The sequence below is a fragment of the Erythrolamprus reginae genome, chromosome 5 (genome assembly GCF_031021105.1).
Source record: "Erythrolamprus reginae isolate rEryReg1 chromosome 5, rEryReg1.hap1, whole genome shotgun sequence".
Taxonomy (NCBI): Eukaryota; Metazoa; Chordata; class Lepidosauria; order Squamata; family Dipsadidae; genus Erythrolamprus; species Erythrolamprus reginae.
Window position 1 is genome coordinate 60,713,089 of NC_091954.1, and position 22,722 is coordinate 60,735,810.

Consider the following 22,722-nt stretch of genomic DNA (forward strand, 5'->3'; position numbering starts at 1 on the left):
TTCGTCTTACGTACCTGCCGCTGCCGCCGAGAAGCCCCGCAGCCCGGCTGTCACATTTTAAAACAGCCGGGTGGCTTCCCAGCAGCCTCTCCAAGCCGAACGCCAAACCCGAACTTCCGGGTTTGGCTCCGGGAGGCAACTGGGAAGCCCCCTGGCTGTTTTAAAAGGTGACAGCCGGGCTGCGGGGCTTCCCAGCAGCCTCCCGAACCGCCAAACCCGGAAGTTCAGGTTTGCCGTTCGTAACACGAAAAAAGTTCGTAAGAAGAGGCAAAATTTTTCTGAACCCCGGGTTCGTATCTCGGGTTGTTCGTAAGACGAGGGGTTCGTATCTTGAGGTACCACTGTATATATATATATATATATATATATATATATATATATATATATATATATATATATATATATATATATATATATATAAAAAGATAATATGCTTTATTTAAGAAAGTAATGCCAATGAAACAAAATTTGGAATTGTATTTAATGTTGAGAAAGATATTTATTTCTTCTGTTGTTTGTTAATGAATTGTTACAGATATTTGTTTTTGTTTTGTCACGCATGTGACTAGAAAAAGATTGATTTTTGTTTTGGCCTCCAGGATTTTGTAAAAGGTAGGTGTTGCCTGAAGATTATTTCATTTCTGTGGATTTCCGGAAGAAGTGGTTGGCTGTAGCATGTGTAAATATTACTATTACACAAATGAAATACTCTATATGGAGGATGTTGGTGTACCTTGTAGAACTCGGACCTCGACTCCAATTGTAAAACAGAGTCGACTAACAACGAGTCAGTCGAGGTGACTGGGGCTAAACATCTTTGTCCATCTGTCTGGGAGGAGTTTGACTTGGTGACACCTAAGGAAGTGCACAGGGCAATTGGAGCTGTGTGTTCTGCCACCTGACTACTGGATCCATGTCCCTATTGGTTGGTTTCAGCCAGTCGAGAGGTGACACGAAGCTGGGTCCGGGAGATTGTCAACGCTTCCTTGGGGAGTGGGTCCTTTCCGGCCCCTTATAAGGAGGCACTTGTGCGCCCCCTCCTCAAGAAGCCTTCCCTGGACCCAGCTGTACTCAATAACTACCGTCCAGTCTCCAACCTTCCCTTTATGGGGAAGGTTGTCGAGAAGGTGGTGGCATTTCAGCTCCAGCGGTCCTTGGAAGAAGCTGATTATCTAGGTCCTCAACAGTCTGGATTCAGGCCCGGCTACAGCACGGAAACTGCTTTGGTCGCGTTGATGGATGATCTCTGGCGGGCCCAAGACAGGGGCTTGTCCTCTGTCCTGGTGCTTCTTGACCTCTCAGCGGCTTTCGATACCATCCACCATGATATCCTTCTGCACCGGCTGGAGGGGTTGGGAGTGGGAGGCACTGTTCTTCAGTGGTTCTCCTCATACCTCTCTGGTCGGTCGCAGTCGGTGTTAGTGGGGGGGGGGTCAGAGGTCGACCTCTAGGTCTCTCCCTTGTGGGGTGCCTCAGGGGTCAGTCCTCTCCCCCCTACTATTTAATATCTACATGAAACCACTGGGTGAGATCATCCAAGGGCATGGGGTGAGGTATCATCAATACGCCGATGATACCCAGTTATACATCTCCACCCCATGTCCAGCCAACGAAGCAGTGGAAGTGATGTGCCGGTGCCTGGAGGATGTTGGGGCCTGGATGAGTGTCAACAAACTTAAGCTCAACCCAGACAAGACGGAGTGGCTGTGGGTCTTACCTCCCAAGGACAATTCCATCTGTCCGTCCATTACCCTAGGGGGAGAATCACTGGCCCCCTCAGAGAAGGTTCGCAACTTGGGCGTCCTCCTTGACCCACAGCTCACATTAGAGAAACATCTTTCAGCTGTGGCGAGGGGGGCGTTTGCCAAGGTTCGCCTTGTGCACCAGTTGTGACCCTACGTGGACCGGGAGTCAATGCTCACAGTCACTCATGCCCTCATCACCTCGAAACTCGACTACTGTAATGCTCTCTACATGGGGCTACGTTTGAAAAGTGTTTGGAAACTTCAGATCGTGCAGAATGCAGCTGCGAGAGCAATCATGGGCTTTCCCAAATATGCCCATGTTACACCAACACTCCGCAGTCTGCATTGGTTGCCGATCGGTTTCCGATCACAATTCAAAGTGTTGGTTATGACCTATAAAGCCCTTCATGGCACCGGACCAGATTATCTCAGGGACCGCCTTCTGCTGCACGAATCCCAGCGACCAGTTAGGTCCCACAGAGTGGATCTTCTCCGGGTCCCGTCAACTAAAGAATGTCGCTTGGTGGGACCCCTTCTCTGTGGCGGCCCCGGCCCTCTGGAACCAACTCACCCCAAAGATTAGGATTGCCCCCACCCTCCTTGCCTTTCGTAAGCTGCTTAAAACCCACCTCTGCCGTCAGGCATGGGGGAATTGAGACCCTCTTCCCCCTAGGTCTTTACAATTCTATGCATGGTATGTATATATGTATGTTTGGTTTTTTATATTAATGGGTTTTTAATTGTTTCTAACATAAGACTACTATTGTACACTGCTTTATTGTTGCTGTTAGCCGCCCCGAGTCTCCGGAGAGGGGCGGCATACAAATCCAATCAATCAATCAACTCATCAAAATTTTAGGGCCCTTGGCTAGGGTTGGGAGAAAAAGTGACTACAGCAGAAAAGCTTTTCTCATTGTCTAAATTGGAAATATAACATGTAACATATACAACATTACTGACTTGACTACAGTATTACAATTTTTGCCTCTGCAATTGAAGATGCTGAATGCTGCTTCTGGAACCTGCATTTGTAGATTTCCCTTGCTCTTTTTGTCTGACTTTGCAGTCTGCATAGTTTATACTTATTTATGCTGTCTTTTTCCATATCTGAGTGATTTCATTTCCTGCTGTATCTTCCTTGCCATATTGGAACCATTGTGACATAATTGCATTTCTCTTTATAACACACTTATTATTTTCTACATGCCTTAAAAAAGGTAAAAACAGTGATAATAGCACCTTAATTTTAAAATAATAAGAAAAAGCAATGTTATATGTTGCAGCTGACAAGTGGAGGTCGACCGCATTACTACGTGTCTTATCGCAGAAATACATTTGCGCAGATGAAACTTCCCAAATATGCTTTGCCAAAGGTAAGTTATCATGGTTCCAATATTCCTATATAATTTTAGATGACAGACCAGAGGAATTGCAGCTTGTGCCGTTTGCTCAGAATTGTTTTAATTAGTGCATGTACCCCTTTATTTTTCAATAACATGTTGAAGCATCAAGCAAAATACCTTCTAAGATCGATATTGCAGCTGTTCAAGGGCATCAGTTCAAAATGCAGATTGATTTTTTTTTCAGTTGGTGGAAATTACTAATTAGTATTTCATTTTCATCAATAATGACATTTTGAGGTTTTCTATTAAAAAGTTTGGCCTTCTGATGTGCGGTTAGCTTCCATATTTTACTTCCATGTTTTTTTCTCTATTTTAAAAAAAATAAAAAATTAGCAATGGGGCCTGAAAGAACATGTATTACATAGTATTTACATGTATTTACTAAATTTAAAGAATTTAGTAAAATATATCAATCAAGGGAAAGCTTATTTCATTTAAAAATTTAAAAATCTGTGTTACTTTTTATATCAAAGGAAACAAAATCTCAAGGCTTTTCTTTTTAAAAAACTTGAAGGACAGAAATAAATTATTGTTAAGGACTTTTGTTTCTCATACAAAATGTTTTGATGCATTGTAACATGATCTGATAACGTAGTTTATGATATTGCTTGTCAGATTCAAGGTCTGATGTGCTGTGACTTACTGTATTTTTTGGAGTATAAAACACCCTGGAATATAAGACACACCTTAATTTTGGTGGAGGAAAACAAGAAATAAAGAATTCTGCCTCTGCCTACCAGCATCACACCACTATAGCATTAGTGGTGTCCTCACTTTCACTGGGATTTTGATAACAAGCAGCACAGATCTTTTTTATCTGTTCTAACAATAAAAATGAATTTTGCTTTCCAAGATTACAGAAATGTGAAGTGAATAAGAAATTACAATTAGTCATATATGATTGTATAATCTTCTGTGTTTTTGTATTATTAATAAAATATATTAGTAGCAGATATTCCTTGATATTTCAGAATCTACTTTCGTTGTATAAGGTAAATCTCAGATTTCTGCTATGGAAGTGGTCAGTTTACATGTATAAGGTGACTAAATTTCCTTTGAATACAAGGAAAACTTAAAAGAATAAAGAAATTTCTTTAAAGCACATATTCTTCAAATCTTTAATCAGACTTTCTGTTTTATCATGCATCTGTTGACATTTTTTTTGCAGAAGTTGGGATGGAATTTAACTGGAGTGGGTGGGGTGGGGTATGATTTTCATGGGGGGGAGGGGTAGAACATAGACTTGGCTCCACTCCAAAAATACTCTGGTCTTCTTACCTATAGCCATAAGCATTGGAGGCCGGGCTTTCTCACAGCAAGGCCCAATAGAGAGGCGGCATATCACTACTCCCGGACCTGCCATTTCATAAACATGATACCGGGCTTCCCAGCAAGCCCCTGTGCCTTTGTTGCTTCATTTTGGAGCCTGATTCCTGAAGCAGTCCATAGAACTGCATTGAGAGCCTTTTTAAACAAAAGCGTTTTCAGGTGGCAGATCCCTCTCCCCGATTGCAAAAAGGGATTGAAATGCGAGGATCTGAAGGAAAGAGATTCCAAGTTTTTGGGGAGATTCCAAGTTTTTGGGGTGGGGAGAGGGAATCTTCTCCAATGCACTTGCAAGGAGAGTCCAACGTGGGTAATTCTCCAGTCTCATTGGAGGGACTGAGTTTTAATTTAAACATTATGCAGGCACCGCCCCCTTGCCCACCAGTCATGAAAACTCAGTCGCAGTAATGGGACATTTTTTGAGTTGTTCTTCAGGAGTATTAGTATAATGTATGATTAAATACCTGTATAATTGGTTTTTGTTTTTTTCTGGAAATCACTAATGCTTCTCTTTCTTCCTTTTCTTTGTTTGCAGGCTTTACTTGGATTGGCTTCTCCTTCACAGCGGCGGATCAGGCCCTCCGTGGGTTCTGTCCGCTAGACTGTTGCGCCCTGCCCCCCCCTCTTTCCATGGATCGGCGCTCACGGAACGCTGAGAGCAGCCGTGGGGGGGGCATTAATTGTAATAGGGCGACCAGGTCCCCGACCTCCGAGGTCGCACCTGGGGCTGGGAGACGGTTGACGTCGGAAGGAGCCTGCCCCGCCCGGCGAAAATACCACAGCCGAAGATCTGGCGACCATGCAGGAGGGCTGGTGATACAAGAAAAGCTCCGAGGCAAGGATCCTTACAGGAACGCCAAAACGGCGTCAGAGCCAGCCCTCAGATTAAAACGGTGGGAGCGCCTGTTGTTTTTCCCGCCGGTTGCCAGGGCAACGGCGCGGCGACCATTTTATTTGGCCGACAGGCAGTTAGATCGCTGGGGGTGAGAGGAGCGAGAACGCTCCGAGGCAAACCCCCCCCCGTTTTTGCTCAGCAACACGCAGCCGCACTGAGAACACAATCTCACTGCGTTTTTGGCTGCGTTTGAGATCGGTGTTGTTCCTCTCATACAGACGTGAGTGACACTCGCTATGACGGACAATTCGGCCCATTTGGGGGAGGAGGTGGCCACTTCCATCAGGCCCACTACCCCCAAGGACAAGCCTCCCTCTGAGAAGGCCAAAACTAAAACCTCTCAGGCCGCCTCTCTTAAGGACGCTGAGAAGAGAATACGTGCACTGGAGAGGCAGTTAGAATTGGCCCAGAAACAGCCAGCAGCGCCACTGGCCCAGTCTAATTTTCTTCGGGGGCCCATGCCCCCCCCCGGCCTCCCCCTTACTTGGCATAGCTGGGGTTGTAGGCTTGGCAACGGAACGTGATTGGTCGCCTGAATGCCCCCTATTATCCACAGGACCCCAATATTCCCTGCCCATGGCCAGCAACACGGGTGCTCAGTATAGCCAGCCCACAGCCACCTTTACACCTTCTGCTGTGGGTCTGAGGAGCTCGTTGGACACCTGGCAGAGCATGCCTCAGAATTTGCAGGATTTAATAAGCAGTGTTTATGCCCAGGGGATCACAGTAGGGGCACAACAACAGGCCCCTGGGATTCCCATTCCGCAGAGGCACAGGAATGTGTGGGCACCTCCAGCTCCAGCTTTCTTCCAAGGATCCATGGAGGAGGATCTCTATCCTAGAGAGGAGGACAGCGATGAAGGCGAGGGGTTGTCTGGGGATGAACAACCACCCGAACCGCCTAGCCTTGTAGGCCTCTTCAAGCCCTCTCTTTTTCGTATCATGTTAAATAAGGCTAAGCTGGTCTTTGAGGGAGCAGGAGAGGGGAAGTCACCTACAGAAACCACTGCGCAGGCTTCTAAGGGGATCTTACTTTCAGTACCAAAGAAGGAGCCGGAAACCATTCCCTCATCTGATATTTTCCTTGACAATATTAAAAGGCCTTGGGAAGCACCAGCGGCAGCACAAGGGCCCTCTATGATTGATCGAAAATACTACACCTTTGATCAGGAGATGGAATCCCTTTTGACACCTCCCACCATAGACACTCCGGTTGCAAGCTTGGTGTCTAACGCCTTGGTTCCCTCTGAGGTTTCTGAGGGCCTGAAGGTGGAGGACAAAAGAGCCGAGACGGTAGTCATGAAGACTCACCAAATGGCAGCCTGGGCCTTGCGAGCCGCGTCGGCTGCCTCATTTTTTAATAGGGCAACTATCCTGTGGATACAGGACATGCAATCCCGTGCGAGTCAGGAGGATGGCAAGTTCCGCCAGGATTTAAATAAACTGCTGGCGGCAACGGAGTTCTCCGCGGATGCTACGATGGATGCGGCAAAATTTGCATCCCGTGCGCTAGCATCCTCCTTGTCCTCCCGGAGATTAATTTGGCTCAGAAGCTGGCAGGCGGACGTAAAATCAAAATGGCGCCTAGCCTCAGCCAAGTTCCAAGGGGAGCAGTTGTTCGGCGATTCCCTTGAGAAGGTACTTATCAAGGACAAGGACAAGAAGAAAGTGCTCCCAAGATCCAACAGGAGAGCAGAGAGACAGTTCACTCCGTTCTATAGACGGCAGAACTTTCGTGCAGAGCCCTCCTCAACCGTCTCTCAGGGTTCGAGGAACTTCTCTCAGGGCTCGTTCAACCAGGGAGGTTTTCGTCAGGACAGACCGTATTTCGCGGACCGAGGCAGACCCTACCAGCAGGGACGCCGTCCTTACAGAGGCTCCAACTTTAAGGGGTCTAAACGTGGAAAATGACTCTGCAGGCTTCTATCCTCTAGGGGGCAAGCTCCTCCATTTTGCCAACGCTTGGAGGGCTGCATCCCTCGACTCCTGGGCAGTTACCACAGCAACACAGGGGTTGAGGATAAATTTTCTCCGTGTCCCCCCAAACCGTTTCCTTCCCTGCCCTCAGGTGATAGATCCCCAGAAGAGGGCACTGTTACACCGGGAAATAGAGCACCTCCTGGAGATAGAAGCGATAGAGGAGGTTCCCTTACATCTGAGGGGGAAAGGATTCTATTCAATCGTTTTCCTAGTGCCCAAGTCTTCGGGCGGGGTCCGCTTGATTTTAAACCTCAAACGATTGAATCTGTATGTGCGTTATCAAAAATTCAAAATGCACTCCCTCAGGTCTATCCTGCAGTCCATACGGCCAGGAGACCTCCTCACCTCTATCGATCTCAAGGAGGCCTACCTCCATGTACCGGTATTACCAGAGCACAGGCAATTCCTCCGGTTTTTCGTGAACGGATCTCATTACCAATATCGAGCAATGCCATTTGGCCTGTCATCAGCACCGAGGACGTTCACCAAACTTTTGGATGTCCTCACGGCCACCTTGAGACACCGGTCAGTGCGGCTCATGGCATATCTCAACGACATTCTAATTCTGTCGAAGTCCCGGGACCGGGCACAACGAGATCTCCAACTAACCTTGACTACACTACGAACATACGGGTTTACCATAAACCTGGAAAAGAGTCATTTAACACCAACAACCAGATTGGCTCACCTGGGCACTCTCATAGACACGGACTTGTGCCAGGTATTCCTGTCGGAGGACAGACAGGACAATATCCGGAGTCTACTCCAGACACTGTCATCTCAGCCAAGGCCTTCCCTGGCCTTCCTATCCAAGATCTTGGGCACGCTTGTCTCTTGCATAGATGTGGTTCCGTGGGCCAGGTTACACATTCGCTCCCTCCAATGGTTCCTCCTGCCCTATCAAAGGAGAAAAATCAGCCACTCCAGGACACAGGTGATTCTCCCTGCAGGAGTCAGGAGATCCATGCGATGGTGGACTTCAATCGCCATTCAGAGGGGGTCTCCCTTTCAGGGACAGGACTTTATCACTCTCACAACGGACGCCAGCCTGTTCGGATGGGGCGCTCATCTTTCGTCCAATGTGGCCCAGGGTCTGTGGACTCCTCGGGATCTCGAAAACATCAACATCAATTTTCTGGAATTGAGGGCAGTGTCCCTCGCCCTGATAAGCTTTTCTCATCAGGTACAGGGCAGGCATGTCCTGGTACTAACGGACAATGTTTCCGCTCGCTCTTACATCAACCACCAGGGCGGGACAAGGTCCAGACGCCTTATGCAGGAGGCCAACATTCTGTTCAGATGGGCGGAGGTCCACTTGGCCTCTCTCGCAGCAGAACACATCTCAGGCCAGGAGAATGTATGGGCGGACTGGCTGAGCCGCAAGACCTTGGACCCGGGGGAGTGGAAATTGGATCCAGGAGTGTTCCGGGCACTAACCTCTCGATTCAACACTCCAATATTGGACCTGTTTGCACCATGCCACAACACGCAGTTGCCCCACTTCTTTTCCCGTTTTCCATCTCCAGGGACAGAAGGGGTGGATGCGCTGCGCCTCCCCTGGCCACAGGGGCTCCTGTATGCGTTTCCACCTACTCGCATACTTCAGAGAGTTCTGCACAAAATCATACAGGAACGAGCCGAAGTACTACTAGTAGCACCTTTCTGGCCTTGACGGGCTTGGTTCTCGGACCTGAGGGAGCTGTCCATCTCTCCTCCTTGGAGAATCCCAGACCATCTGTAGCCCTAAGTCAGGGGTGCATTGCGCATCCGGAGCCTCAATGGTGGAACCTGACCGTGTGGCACTTGAGGGGAACCGTCTAAGGCAACTACTTCTCCCAGACACGGTCATCGCTACCATGCAAGCGGCGCGCAGACCGTCTACAAGGCGGATTTACCAGTCCACGTGGTCAGCCTTCTGCACCTTCTGCGAGGCCCGTCAGCTTGATCCTGTAACAGCCTTGCCTGGCACTGTCTTAACTTTCCTTCAGGCAGGATTAGATAAGGGACTGGCCCCGAACACCTTGCGACGCCACGTGGCGGCGCTGTCCACAATATTGAATCACGAACAATGCCAGCCTTTGTCAAGACACCCTTGGATTTGGGATTTTTTAAAAGGAGCGGCGAATATTAGACCGGCTACGGTCCATAGGTTCCCCTCTTGGGACTTATCGCTTGTCCTTAAGGCCTTGACAGCTCCACCCTTTGAACCATTGAGGATGGTATCGATGCGCCTTTTATCCATCAAAACGGCTTTTCTAGTCGCCATTACCTGAGCCAGGAGGGTGTCGGAGCTGTCGGCCCTGTCTGTAAGACCTGACCTTTGTATATTCCACCCGGACAGAGTAGTCCTTCGATTGGACCCGTCTTTCATCCCCAAGGTGAATTCAGGCTTTCATAGAACTCAAGAAATAATATTGCCTGATTTCTGTGCACATGGCACGCATCCATCTGAACTCAGATGGCATAAATTGTATGTGAGACGTTCGGTAAAGATTTATATTCGTAGAACACAGACTTCCAGAGCATCGGAAGCTTTGTTTGTTTCTTTTTCATCACACGGACAGGGTACTAGAGTGTCTTCACGAACTATCAGTCGTTGGATCACAGTTTGCATCACTGAGGCCTATAAAGCATCAGGGCAGACTGTCCCTCAGGGAATTACTGGACATTCAACACGTAGTGCGGCTGCTTCGGCAGCATGGTCTACACAAGCTTCGATCGAAGAGATTTGTAGAGCCGCCACATGGGCAGCTCCATCTACCTTCATCAAGCATTACCGGATTGACACCTTTGCTTCTGCGGAGGCAGCATTTGGGAGGAGGGTGTTACAGAGGGTGTGTTCCACTTGAACGCCCTTGGATCTGGTTTCCCTCCCGTTTCTTATATCTTGGGTACATCCCACGTTGGACTCTCCTTGCAAGTGCATTGGAGAAGAACCGTTGAAACTTACCTGAACGGTCTTTTAGATGCACTGCAAGGAGAGTCCAAAACCCACCCGTTTTGGTGGACCAAAGGCTTGTTCCTGGCATTGTAAGTTGTTTGGCCGGGTTTGTTGCCTTCCAGTTGTATTAATAAAGAATTATAGTTTACTGCTCCTTCGTTTCTTTATGACTGGTGGGCTAGGGGGCGGTGCCTGCATAATGTTTAAATTAAAACTCAGTCCCTCCAACGAGACTGGAGAATTACCCACGTTGGACTCTCCTTGCAGTGCATCGAGAAGACCGTTCAGGTAAGTTTCAACGGTTCTTCCACCTAGAATCTCTTTCCTCCATGATCCTCACATTTCAGGCACTTTTTTTGCAATTGGAGAGGGGGATCTAGTGCCTGAAATGTGAGGATCTGGAGGAAAGAGATTCCAGGTGGCAGATTCCCCTTGTTTGGGGGGAGGGAGAATCTGCCACCTGGAACCACTTTCTTCCACAATCCTCACATTTTCAGGCACTCTTTTTGCAATCGGAGAGGGGATCTGCTACCTGAAAATGCTTTCGTTTAAAAGGCTCTCAGTGCAGCTCCCTGGGCTGCTTCAGGAATCAGGCTCTGACCAAAGCAGCCAAGCCACAGGGCTTGCTGGGAAGCCCGGTAGCATGTTTATGAAATGGCAGGTCCAGGAGGACTGATGTGCTGCCTCTCTATCAGGCTTTTGGGAAACAAAGCCCACTTTCAATGCACTCTCCTGGGATGCTTCAGGAATCAGGCTCCATGTGTGTCAGAAAAATTCCCCAGACCAAGAGAATAAAAGCTAAAAGTCTTTATTAACAGCATGATATAAAACATAGAAACATATAGCAAACATAAAATAACATAAAACAAATTTTCCGGCATGATCATACAAGATCATACAGGGACCTGGAGAAGTCACGGGAAGAATACCCGTATACCTCTGAAGGCAAAGTACCTAATTACGAGGATCATCTTATATAGGTTTTTTTATGTCTTGTTTACACCCCTCCTTCCTGTCCATTATTTGTCCATATATGGGGTTGTCTTGCTTCCAATTTCATCATAGTTCCTCGGAACTCTCTAGATTAATCCATCAAGTTGTTGTTTTTCCTTTATGAATGTTTCTTGGCCTGGAAAATAGGATTTCTCCATCTCTGATACAAGATGTAAACATGTTTTTGTGTTCTTTTGCATTTTCTGGCAAGGTCCGCTGTTCAAAAGGTCGGAAGTTCAGTACTCTAATAAGAGTGTGTTTTGTATCTATCTAGGCCTTAGATGCCTAAATTCTATAGATAATTCTCACAATGTGGAAGTGAAGATCCCTACTGCCTGGAACTCTGAAAATGCAACATGCTGTCATATAAGTTCCAACGCAGTTCCATAATGCAACATGCCAATATATAATAGATAACGCTGCAGGTATATGATAGGGGTTTACAGGAAACATGTGAGAAAGCTAGGCAGAAGAATGCACCTAATGGTACCAGCTAGCACGCTCATCCCTTTGGTGATATCATCCTTCCTGAGAACATGAACTTTCCCTGAACTTTCCCTGAACTTTCAAGGCCAACTCAGAAATCCGTAATTGCAAAGCCTGAGCAAAACTCATGCTAACTTATTTTTATTTTTATTATTTTTATTACTTAGATTTGTATGCCGCCTCTCTCCGAAGACTCGGGGCGGCTCACAACATGTAAAAAAAACAAATCATAAGCAATCAGACAAATTTAAAATATTTAAATATTTAAAAAACCCCATATGCTAACAGTCACACACACAGACATACCATGCATAAATTAAACGTGCCCAGGGGGAGATGTTTCAGTTCCCCCATGCCTGACGGCAAAGGTGGGTTTTAAGGAGTTTACGGAAGGCAGGAAGAGTAGGGGCAGTTCTAATCTCCGGGGGGAGTTGGTTCCAGAGAGTCGGTGCCGCCACAGAGAAGGCTCTTCCCCTGGGGCCCGCCAACCGACATTGTTTAGTTGACGGGACCCGGAGAAGGCCCACTCTGTGGGACCTAATCGGTCGCTGGGATTCGTGCGGCAGGAGGCGGTCTCGGAGATATTCTGGTCCGATGCCATGAAGGGCTTTAAAGGTCATAACCAACACTTTGAATTGTGACCGGAAATTGATCGGCAACCAATGCAGACTGCGGAGTGATGGTGAAACATGGGCATACCTAGGTAGGCCCATGACTGCTCTCGCAGCTGCATTTTGCACGATCTGAAGTTTCCGAACACTTTTCAAAGGTAGCCCCATGTAGAGAGCATTACAGTAGTCGAACCTCGAGGTGATGAGGGCATGAGTGACTGTGAGCAATGAGTCCCGGTCCAGATAGGGCCGCAACTGGTGCACCAGGCGAACCTGGGCAAACGCCCCCCTCGCCACAGCTGAAAGATGTTGTTCTAATGTGAGCTGTGGATCGAGGAGGACGCCCAAGTTGCGGACCCTCTCTGAGGGGGTCAATAATTCCCCCCCCAGGGTGATGGACGGACAGATGGGATTGTCCTTGGGAGGCAGAACCCACAGCCACTCCGTCTTATCCGGGTTGAGCTTGAGTCTGTTGACACCCATCCAGGCCCCAACAGCCTCCAGGCACCGGCACATCACTTCCACCGCTTCGTTGACTGGGCATGGGGTGGAGATGTAAAGCTGGGTATCATCCGCATATTGATGATACCTCACCCCATGTCCTTGGATGATCTCGCCCAGCGGTTTCATGTAGATGTTGAATAGCAGGGGGGAGAGGACCGACCCCTGAGGCACCCCACAAGGGAGAAACCTAGGAGTCGACCTCTGGCCCCCCACTAACACCGACTGCGACCGGCCAGAGAGGTAGGAGGAGAACCACTGAAGGACAGTGCCTCCCACTCCCAACCCCTCCAGCCGGCGCAGAAGGATACCATGGTCGATGGTATCGAAAGCCGCTGAGAGGTCAAGGAGCACCAGGACAGAGGATAAACCCCTGTCCCGGGCCCGCCAGAGATCATCCATCAACGCGACCAAAGCGGTTTCCGTGCTGTAACCGGCCCTGAAACCCGACTGCTGGGGACCTAGATAATCGGCTTCTTCCAAGGACCGCTGGAGCTGGAGTGCCACCACCTTCTCGACAACCTTCCCCATAAAGGGAAGGTTGGAGACTGGACGATAGTTGTTAAGTACGGCTGGGTCCAGGGAGGGCTTCTTGAGGAGGGGGCGCACAAGCGCTTCTTTATAGAGTGATGGAAAAACTCCCCTCCCCAAGGAAGCATTGGTAATCTCCTGGGCCCAGCTCCGTGTCACCTCCCTGCTGGCCGAAACCAACCAGGAGGGACACGGATCCAGTAAACAGGTGGCGGAACTCACAGCTCCGATGGCCTTGTCCACTTCATCAGGTGTCACCAGATCAAACTCTTCCCAGACAGGTGGACAAGTACGTGCCCCAGTCACCTCGACTGACTCATTGTCAGTCGACTCTGTTATACAATTGGAGTCGAGATCGGCCCGGATCCGAGCGACTTTATCAGCGAAAAACGTGTTAAAATCCTCGGCACTACTCTGTAAGGGCTCCCCAACTCCCCCCTGGTTGAGAAGGGAGCGGGTCACCCTAAACAGAGCGGCCGGGCGGGATTCCGCTGATGCAATCAAGGCGGCATGGTACGCGCATCTTGCCGCCTTGAGCGCCACTTTGTAAGTCTTAATAAAAGCTCTTACAAGTGTTCGATCGGATTCAGACCTACTCTTCCTCCATCGCTTCTCTAGACGTCTCTTTTGGCGTTTCAACTCCCGGAGCTCCTCGTTGAACCATGGGGCTCTACGGGGTCTAACGCCTCGGAGAGGTCGCAAAGGCGCAATCCGGTCAAGAGCCCCCGCTGCAGCCGTGTTCCAGGCCTCCGCGAGAGACTCCGCCGAACTGTGGACGAGTGCCTCTGGAATAACCCCAAGCGCCGTCTGAAAGCCCTCTGGGTCCATCAGGCACCTGGGGCGGAACATCTTCATTGGTTCCGCCTCCCTGCGGGGGAGGATTGGAGCCAGGAAGTCAAGCCGTAGTAGAAAATGGTCTGACCATGACAAAGGCAACACTTCTAAGCCCCTTAGTCTCAGACCATTACTCAATTGCTCGGAAAGGAATACCATGTCAGGTGCGTGCCCTCCCTCGTGAGTCGGACCCTGAACTACTTGAGTCAGGTCCACGGCTGTCATGGTGGCCATGAACTCCTGTGCCAACCCAGAGGTTTCGCCGAGTGACGGCAGATTGAAGTCCCCCAAGACAATAAGTCTGGGGAACTCTACCACCAACCCGGCTACCTCCTCGAGTAGCACAGGCAGGGCTTTTGACACGCAGCTGGGAGGCAGGTACGTGAGAAATAAGCCCACCTGAACTCCTAAGTCCAACTTCATCAAGAGAGACTCGCAACCCGCTATTTCCGGAGCAATGAGTCTACGCAGGCAAAGGCTCTCCCTGGCTACAATAGCCACTCCTCCCCCCCTCCCCTGGGGTCGCGGTTGATGCCATATCTGAAACCCGGCTGGGCAAATTTCAGAGAGAGGAACACCTCCCTCCGGGCCCAGCCAGGTTTCAGTAATACATGCCAGGTCGGCCTCCTCATCCAGGATCAGATCCCGGATGAGGAGAGCTTTATTGACCACCGACCTGGCATTCAACAGCAGCAACCTGAGCCCAGGGCCAGAGTTACACTCATCACCAGTACCCAAGATTGGGCTCACAGAGCCAGAACAGGGGACCGTTATTAAGCAACGGTCCCTCGTTCCCCTGGAACGGCTAACTCTGTGGCCCCCGCCATATCTGCCTCTCCCCAGCAACACAGGGATATTCCGACCCCCTGCCACCCCAGAGATCGGTGCCCCTCCCTCTCCTGTCTCCCGGGCGTCAGGTGGGCCAGACATATCATCCACACTACTATCGATACACTCATCCATACCATACCCCCCCCGCCCCCGCCCATCCAATCGTACCAGTCATTCCATTCGTAACCACAAGTATGTTTATCCCAGTCATCCATTACTTAAAACCCCAATTTCGTTAAAAATCAATTAAATTAATAATAGTATAAAAAGACAGTTAACAGCAATTTAAACACTAAAAACATTAAAATATAAATATATAAAATATACGCTAAAATTATAAATTAATATAAAATTGATATCGATGGTAGTATAAACAGATCTTTAAAAACTCTTCAATCATCAGAAGTTAGTCAGTTCAGGCATGATGTTCTTCTGGTCTTCAACGGTCTTAGGTCTTAATCTAATTTAAGAAAGTCTTGGTCTTAATTTTCTCTCTTCCTGATGTCTTTTTTAAAACAGTCCACAAGGGGGCGAAGTTCTTCAATTTATCCACAGTCCGGAAGGGGTATAGTCTTTTAGTAATACTATACATAGATCACAAATTAAGGATTAAGAGAGGAGGAAAAGGGGGGGGAAGGGGGGGGAAGAGAGTTCATGGAATAATTTCCAGTTTTTAACTCCCCTTGGCCCCCAGTAGCTCTCACCCACTGGTGCCAACGGGAGGGGGCTAAGTTGATTGCTCTTAAGTGTCCTCGTTAGCATAATGTTAACATAGCACTCATGTGCAGTTTCTGGTCACATCTGGGCTTGTCTACGAATATGACCTTTGACCTACACAAGGAATACTACAATAATATTGTACAACCCATGACCCATGGGGACATTCTTTCCACATATAATATAGACTTGTGCCTTTTTGCCCTTTCCCTGTGAGCCTCAGGATATTTCTAGTGAAGCTGTTTCTGCTGACTCCTTCTTTTATTCCTTGGCCATTTGATTTATTTGATTTATTTATTGATTGATTTGATTTTTATGCCGCCCTTCTCCTTAGACTCAGGGCGGCTTACAATATGTCAGCAATAGCACTTTTTAACAGAGCCAGCACTTTAATATGAGGAGTGGAATACAGGGAGTGGTAGACTGTATGGTATACTGCATTCTTTCTCCCCATTCTGGTGTGTCTAAAGGGCATCTCCCTTTAGAGAGGGGAAAATCAAGGGAGAAACTTAGATGACTGCAAGCAAGGTAAGACTTGTTAGATGGTATTGATGATGGGTGATCCGTCTTCCTTCCTCCAGAGCAGAAGAAGGATAACCCATCATCGGTACCATCTAACCAGCCATACCTTGCTTGCAGTCATCCAAATTGCTCCCATGTTTTTTCTTTAAAAAAAAAATGTTTTCTTTATTAAGTTTTCACATATAATTCAAATCACACATTATTCTGTTTTACAGATTATAAACCATCTCTATTAACATTCTTATAGTAGATTTTTACCTGTTACATTCCATTATATACATTATATTTCATACTTTTATATTCTAATATTTATTACGTTCACTAACTGGTAAATATAACTTTTTACAAGGTAGCTGTAGATTGTTTCAATTGTACTACAGTGATCCCTCGATTTTCGCTGTCTCGATTATTGCGAAACGCTATACCACGGTTTTTCAAAAAATATTAATTAAAAAAATACTCCACGGTTTTTTTTGCTATACCGCAGTTTTTCCCACCCGATGACGTCACTCTCTTCCTTCCTTTCTCATCTTTCTTTCTCTCTCTCTTTCTCTCTCTTGCTTCTTCCTCTCTCACACTCTCTTCCTCCCTCTCTCATCTCTTTCTTTCCTTCTCTCTCTTTCTCTATCTCTCCCCCTCTTGCTCTCGAGTGGCGGGCGGCGGGCGGGCGGGCAGCAGCGAGGAGCCGAAGATCGGGGTTTCCCCTTTGCGTGGGCGGCGGGGAAGACCCAGGGAAGGTTTCTTCGGCCGCCCAGCAGCTGATCTGCTCGGCAGCGCGGCAGCAGCGAGGAGCCAAAGATCAGGGTTTCCCCTTTGCGTGGGCGGCGGGGAAGGAGGGCGCAGCTCCGGCCGCTTGCCTGGTAGCGGCGAGGGCGCCGGACGCACTGGGGGGGCGGGGGCAGCCGACATTCAAAGCAATCTTTGTCGGCTTCCGCACTTTTATCGCTCCCCGGCTCCACCATCTGCGCATGCGCAGCCATGGAAAAAAGGGCGCGCATGCGCAGATGGTGTTTTTACTTCCGCACCAGTATACTTTGGAAAATCGATTATCGCGGGAGGTCTTGGAACGTAACCCCTGCGATAATCGAGAGACCACTGTATTGTGCTCCCATGTTTTTTCTTTGCAGGCCGTTGCTGGTAAGACGTTTCCTATCAACTGATTGGGTGTATCACTAGAGGAAGCAGGATAGAGGGTGGGGATGTGGTTTTCCCATGCACCATGTAGCCTACTGCTTTCAGGTGGAAGTGAAAAAAATAGCTCTTTGGGATTATATTTACTTAAAATTAAATGACTTATATTATAAGCCAAGGTGGCCAAAAAACAAAACCACATATTTTATTCTGTAGATCTCTTTCCCTCAAATTTCCTTTCAAATGACAAAAGTTATATTCTAAAATAATGAGTTTACTGATGAAAGGAAATGTTAGACATGTTCTTGTTTGCAAATTCTTCATAAACCCTTTTTTCTAAATACAAAAGTAATTTTGAGGTTTTTAATTTGATGCATGTTACTTTACCTAATTGGGTTGTGTTGATTTTCTGGGAGGGTTTAAAAAATGTTGATCATCTTGAAAAGGCTGTTGCTTAGAATATATGGAATTTAAATTTGCAAAAAGTAAAGGAAGGAAAAAGAACCAAAAGGAAGAGAAAAGCATTCTCCATATGACATAGACAAGGTGGAATAATTTTATGCCTCCTTACGCTGGCCCATAATAACTTAAAATATATTTTTCTCTCTTTGTGGATGAACATTTATTAGCTAATATAATTCATTATAGAAGTAATTTGAATTAAATATTTCCTAAGCAACTTTTTTCTGAAGTAGGATACTGCTTTCCCTAACGAGCCCCAAGGGTCCCTCTCTATCACCTTGTTCAAGGAGCAGACGATGTTAAATCTACCTGCAGGGTAATATTTAAGGCAACAAGGTGCTTCATTACAAGCTCACACAACTTCAAAGGATAAGCAGCTAAATCTGTATGCGCAGAGATACAGTGAGAAAAGCGTGTTTAGGATGCTATTATCAAAGCAGGTGACTGCCTTTATTAAAAATGAACAAAGCACAACACAGTCAAAAGGAAATGAAACAAGTACGGCCTTTTATGGGTAGAGAGTCTTTAATCTCTTTCAGCTCAATTACTTTCTCCAAATAAAATCAATGCTGTAAAGGGTTCTTAGCACCATAGCAGCTTATGGGATTTTAGTATAGAATTTTAGCACTGAGACAAAGTAATTTTATCATTGGATTCCTTGCCTTGATGTTTCTACTGGTTTAAGTAAAAGAAAATAGTAAAATATGATGCCTTTCATGTGGTCATAGTGAAATAATTATTCTAGGCATCAGGCAGCAGCATTTGAAAATGCCTACTTGCAAATCTCATCAAGATTATCATGCATAATAGCTCCTGTCAATGGATGTTGAGTATTATTCATTTAGTCCACGCACATTTGGATTAAGAATGATAAGCATATAAAGAGGTATATTTGGTGCCAGGTACATTGGCATTTAGGCATGCCTATTACTCTCAAACCATAAAAAACATCAAGAAATTTAGCATCCGAATAAATTTAGTGTCAGCTCTTGCTACTGTAAAATAATAAAGTTATAATACATAATTCAATATAAAGATTCAAAGAAAGAATTAAAGGGAAATAATTGTAACAGAACTGAAATCCATCTCAGGGATTCAATACTCATATCTGTGTAATTTTTGCCAACATTTTCTGGCAAAAGTAGTTATATTTATAGTAATACATCAGCTAACACTATCTAACAAATGTATTATTTTCTATTGAAGATGTTTGATAGGTACAAAATGTTTAATTACTAACACTGGCTGTTTTAAGTTTCTGAAATAAAACTTTCTGTAAACATTTGGATTCTGATTCGCTGTTTGAAAATAATTTGAAAATTGCACTGAGAATATTGTTATTATCACAATATTTGCGACTATATCAAATTTATTCCTATCAACTATCTTAGTTTAGAAGTGTCCTTCTACCATTAAATAGCTATTGCTAATTAAGTAAACTTCTAAAATAAATTTATATATTGCAACGTTGCCAGCCATCTTTGAAGGAAGCAACTAATCGTCTGCAAGTAATAATAATGACTGACTGATAGTCTGTACATGAAGATGTTTGTCTCTAAGTTGATAATATAAATAAAATACTATGTTTTAATTGAGTTTTTTTATAAAAACTGCTTAGACTGCTTAGAGAATAACATTCCAAGTTAGTTTTATATGGTAATTTAGTGACAGTAAGGGATAAGAAAATAGATTAGTATGGAGAGAAAGGGAGCGATTAATTACATAATTCTGTAATTATGGAAAGAATAAGTGGTTTTCATAAATTCTTAATGAAATTATCAGGGCAACAGAAACTATTATCCATGGGAAGAAAAGTGGAAAAAGCAACCTCTTTCTCTAAAAAATAAACTCTCAAAAATAACCTACAGTTACAATGGCTTATATCTTAGATTGCATTCATTAAATTTTCAAAAAGCTTACATTCCCTATATCAACTGAGCAAAGGGGAACTTGGAATTTCATGCTGATTCAGAAAGCACTAGACTTTAGTTCTTTTTATGCCCAATTCAAATGATGCACATAATATTGTGCTTTGTTTCTCTTTAGGAAAGTACAAAGGTCAGATAAATGTGCTGCATGTTAATGTGAACTGTCCTTCAGTGTTGAGGGTGGGATTTTTCAGGGCTGGCGTTGCCACATTTTTCCAGGCAGACTTAAAACAAAGCCTTCATGGTTGTTGTCAGGATGAAGGCTGGGGGATACACCAATTAGACTTGAACCTACTTCTTCTTCCTTTTTCTTTTGCCTTTTATCTCCCTCTCCCAGTCTTCTCTTCTACTTAACTCCTCTATGTCAGTGGGAAACATGTTTCATGGCATGATTTGCCCAGCAGAAACAACAGACAAATTGCTGAATCTGACAGAAAGAACAAGGGCGTTATTATGTAGTGCACTTGAGTAGCAGTTGTTGTCCATGACAAGTTTGCTGACAATTCTTTAGCCTAGTAAAATATAGACTGAAAAAAAGAAGAAGAATGGTGGAAAGAGTGGCAGATAAACAATGTATACTCACAGGCACCAGGAATACTAAGTGCTGCTTCTCAAGACTGTTTGAATACACCAAACGCGAAAGAAAGAACTTAGTTATCTGTACAGTAGAACACTAAACTCTACAACCGTGCGACTGTTTACTGCAGAGGCAGCTTGAATAAATCTTTAATTGTTTTGTCAATAGCTGTCTTTCATCTTTTGCTGTTGTTGTTTGGCTAACAATTTAGAACTTATTCTTAGTCTTAGAATAACTTTATTGTCACGTTAAATGTACATGAATCGGCATACATTAAAATGAAATTTTGTTGCATACAGCTCTCGAAGTCTCAGCATATCCAATATATACTATATAAATATGACAAAAATCTAAACAAACAAACAAACACATATGCATATACTCACATATATTACGTGACACAGAGAAACAACACCGTCTAGTCCAAATGTATAAATGTAAAGGGGGGAAAAACTAATCTTGCAAGTTTACCAGATAGATGGCATAGGGAACAAAGCTATTACACAATCCAATAGTCCTGCTAGAAATATTTCTAAACCTCCTCCCAGAGGGAAGCAGCAGAAACAGATCATATAGCAGATTTGTGGAGTCTCTAACAATGCTTTGAGCCATAAGCACATAGTGCTTATAAGCAGTAATCCTGAATTACAGGAAGGAAGCTTCCCATAATCTTCTTGGCTATTCCTATCTCTCTCTTTATGGTCTTTCTATCTAAGGCACTACTATCACCAAACCAAACAATGATACAGTTAATTAAAACACATTCAATCATGCTTCTGTAATATATATATTCAATGATGTGGTCAGGATCTTGCAATCGGTCAGATCTCATTAACCATTTTCGGTTGCTGAGGACATATCTCCCATCCTAATTCAATATGTTCCAGGCCCATTCTGCATTTGGCCATAGCAGATTCTGATTCTTTCGAACAAGATTGTACTGCCTTTAATCACCCAAAACTGCTTCATGGGATTATGAGATTTTAAGATGAAAGAGACGTCTCTCCCCACTTTTATTATCAGCTCTGACAAATATTCCCAGGATAGAAGGCATTGAAAAGTGACATGAGAGGAAGAAAAGGAACTGCTTATCTAGCAGCTTTTGATCCCACGGATTAACGATGGAATCAGAATCTTGCAGGTAAACTTAATCTCCTCTTCACCGGCACCAATCAGTAAATTCCCCACCCCCAGGACCTGACAAACACTTGGAAAGGAACACTACGAAGCAAGTGAGTTTCCATTCTGCTGGATTTCCATCTGGTTACAAATTAGGTTCAGCATGAGTTAGCTCCTGAGCACAAATTAAACCAAGTGCAGAATATACATTGCCTGGGCTCATTAAGGTTAAACAGATTTCCATCTGCTCTTTTTGTTTCAGGCAATGCATCCTCAGTCTCTTAGCAATGTGAATGCAGGACTGCCACTCTGAGGGGTTTTTTGGTTCTTTGATTGCATTCAGAGTCTTGAGTAGTATGATCTGTGCATAATGGTTTTGGCCCATCTTATGATGATGCCTATTCTCCTTGTCTTTGCCATAGATACACTGATCGTATAGGTTTGTTAACCTTTACCTCAAATATTCAATCACAGCACAGAGATACGCAGTACTGCCTGTCAAATACACGGTTGTTGAAATAAGAAACAGATATAGTGGTACCTCGTGGTACGAACCCCTCGTGATATGAACATCTCGAGATACGAACCCGGGGTTCGGAAATTTTTTGCCTCTTGTTACGAACTTTTTCCGGCTTATGAACCCACCACAGATTGCAAAATGGCGCCCTGCTGGGCGCCGCCGCCCGGCTGTCACCTTTTAAAACAGCCGGGGGGCTTCTCGGCGTTCTCCCGAACCCGAACTTTTTGGGTTCGGGAGAACGCCGAGAAGCCCCCCGACTGTTTTAAAAGGTGACAGCTGGGCGGCGGCACCCAGCGGAGTGCCACTTTGCGATTTTTTCCCCTTGCATGCATTAATCGCTTTTACATTGTTTCCTATGGGAAACATTGTTTCGTCTTACGAACTTTTCGCCTTACGAACCACCTTCCGGAACCAATTAAGTTCGTAAGACGAGGTATTACTGTATGTATATACATACATATGTGTAAAAAGTAGATATGGACTAATAAAAAATGTAGAACGTAGACTTATATTTTGAATGATAACAAGAAAGTGCCACACCGTGAAGTTCTTAAGAACATTTTTTTTTAAAAAAAGAATGTTTATGAGTTACAATAGTATAGGAAATTAAATGAAATGCATTACAATTAAATTCCACAGCTGTGGTGTAAAGCAACATCAAGTTTATGA

The 22,722-nt window shown here is 45.5% G+C and overlaps 1 protein-coding gene across 1 annotated transcript in view; it reads left to right on the forward strand.

The window, feature by feature from the left end:
- LOC139167803 (VPS10 domain-containing receptor SorCS1-like) overlaps positions 1–22,722 on the forward strand; it is a 372,414-nt gene that overhangs the window by 250,535 nt on the left and 99,157 nt on the right. Inside the window, exon 7 of the mRNA XM_070752750.1 lies at positions 3,029–3,118. Coding sequence (XP_070608851.1) covers positions 3,029–3,118 — 90 coding nt within the window. The remainder of the gene's footprint in view (positions 1–3,028; positions 3,119–22,722) is intronic.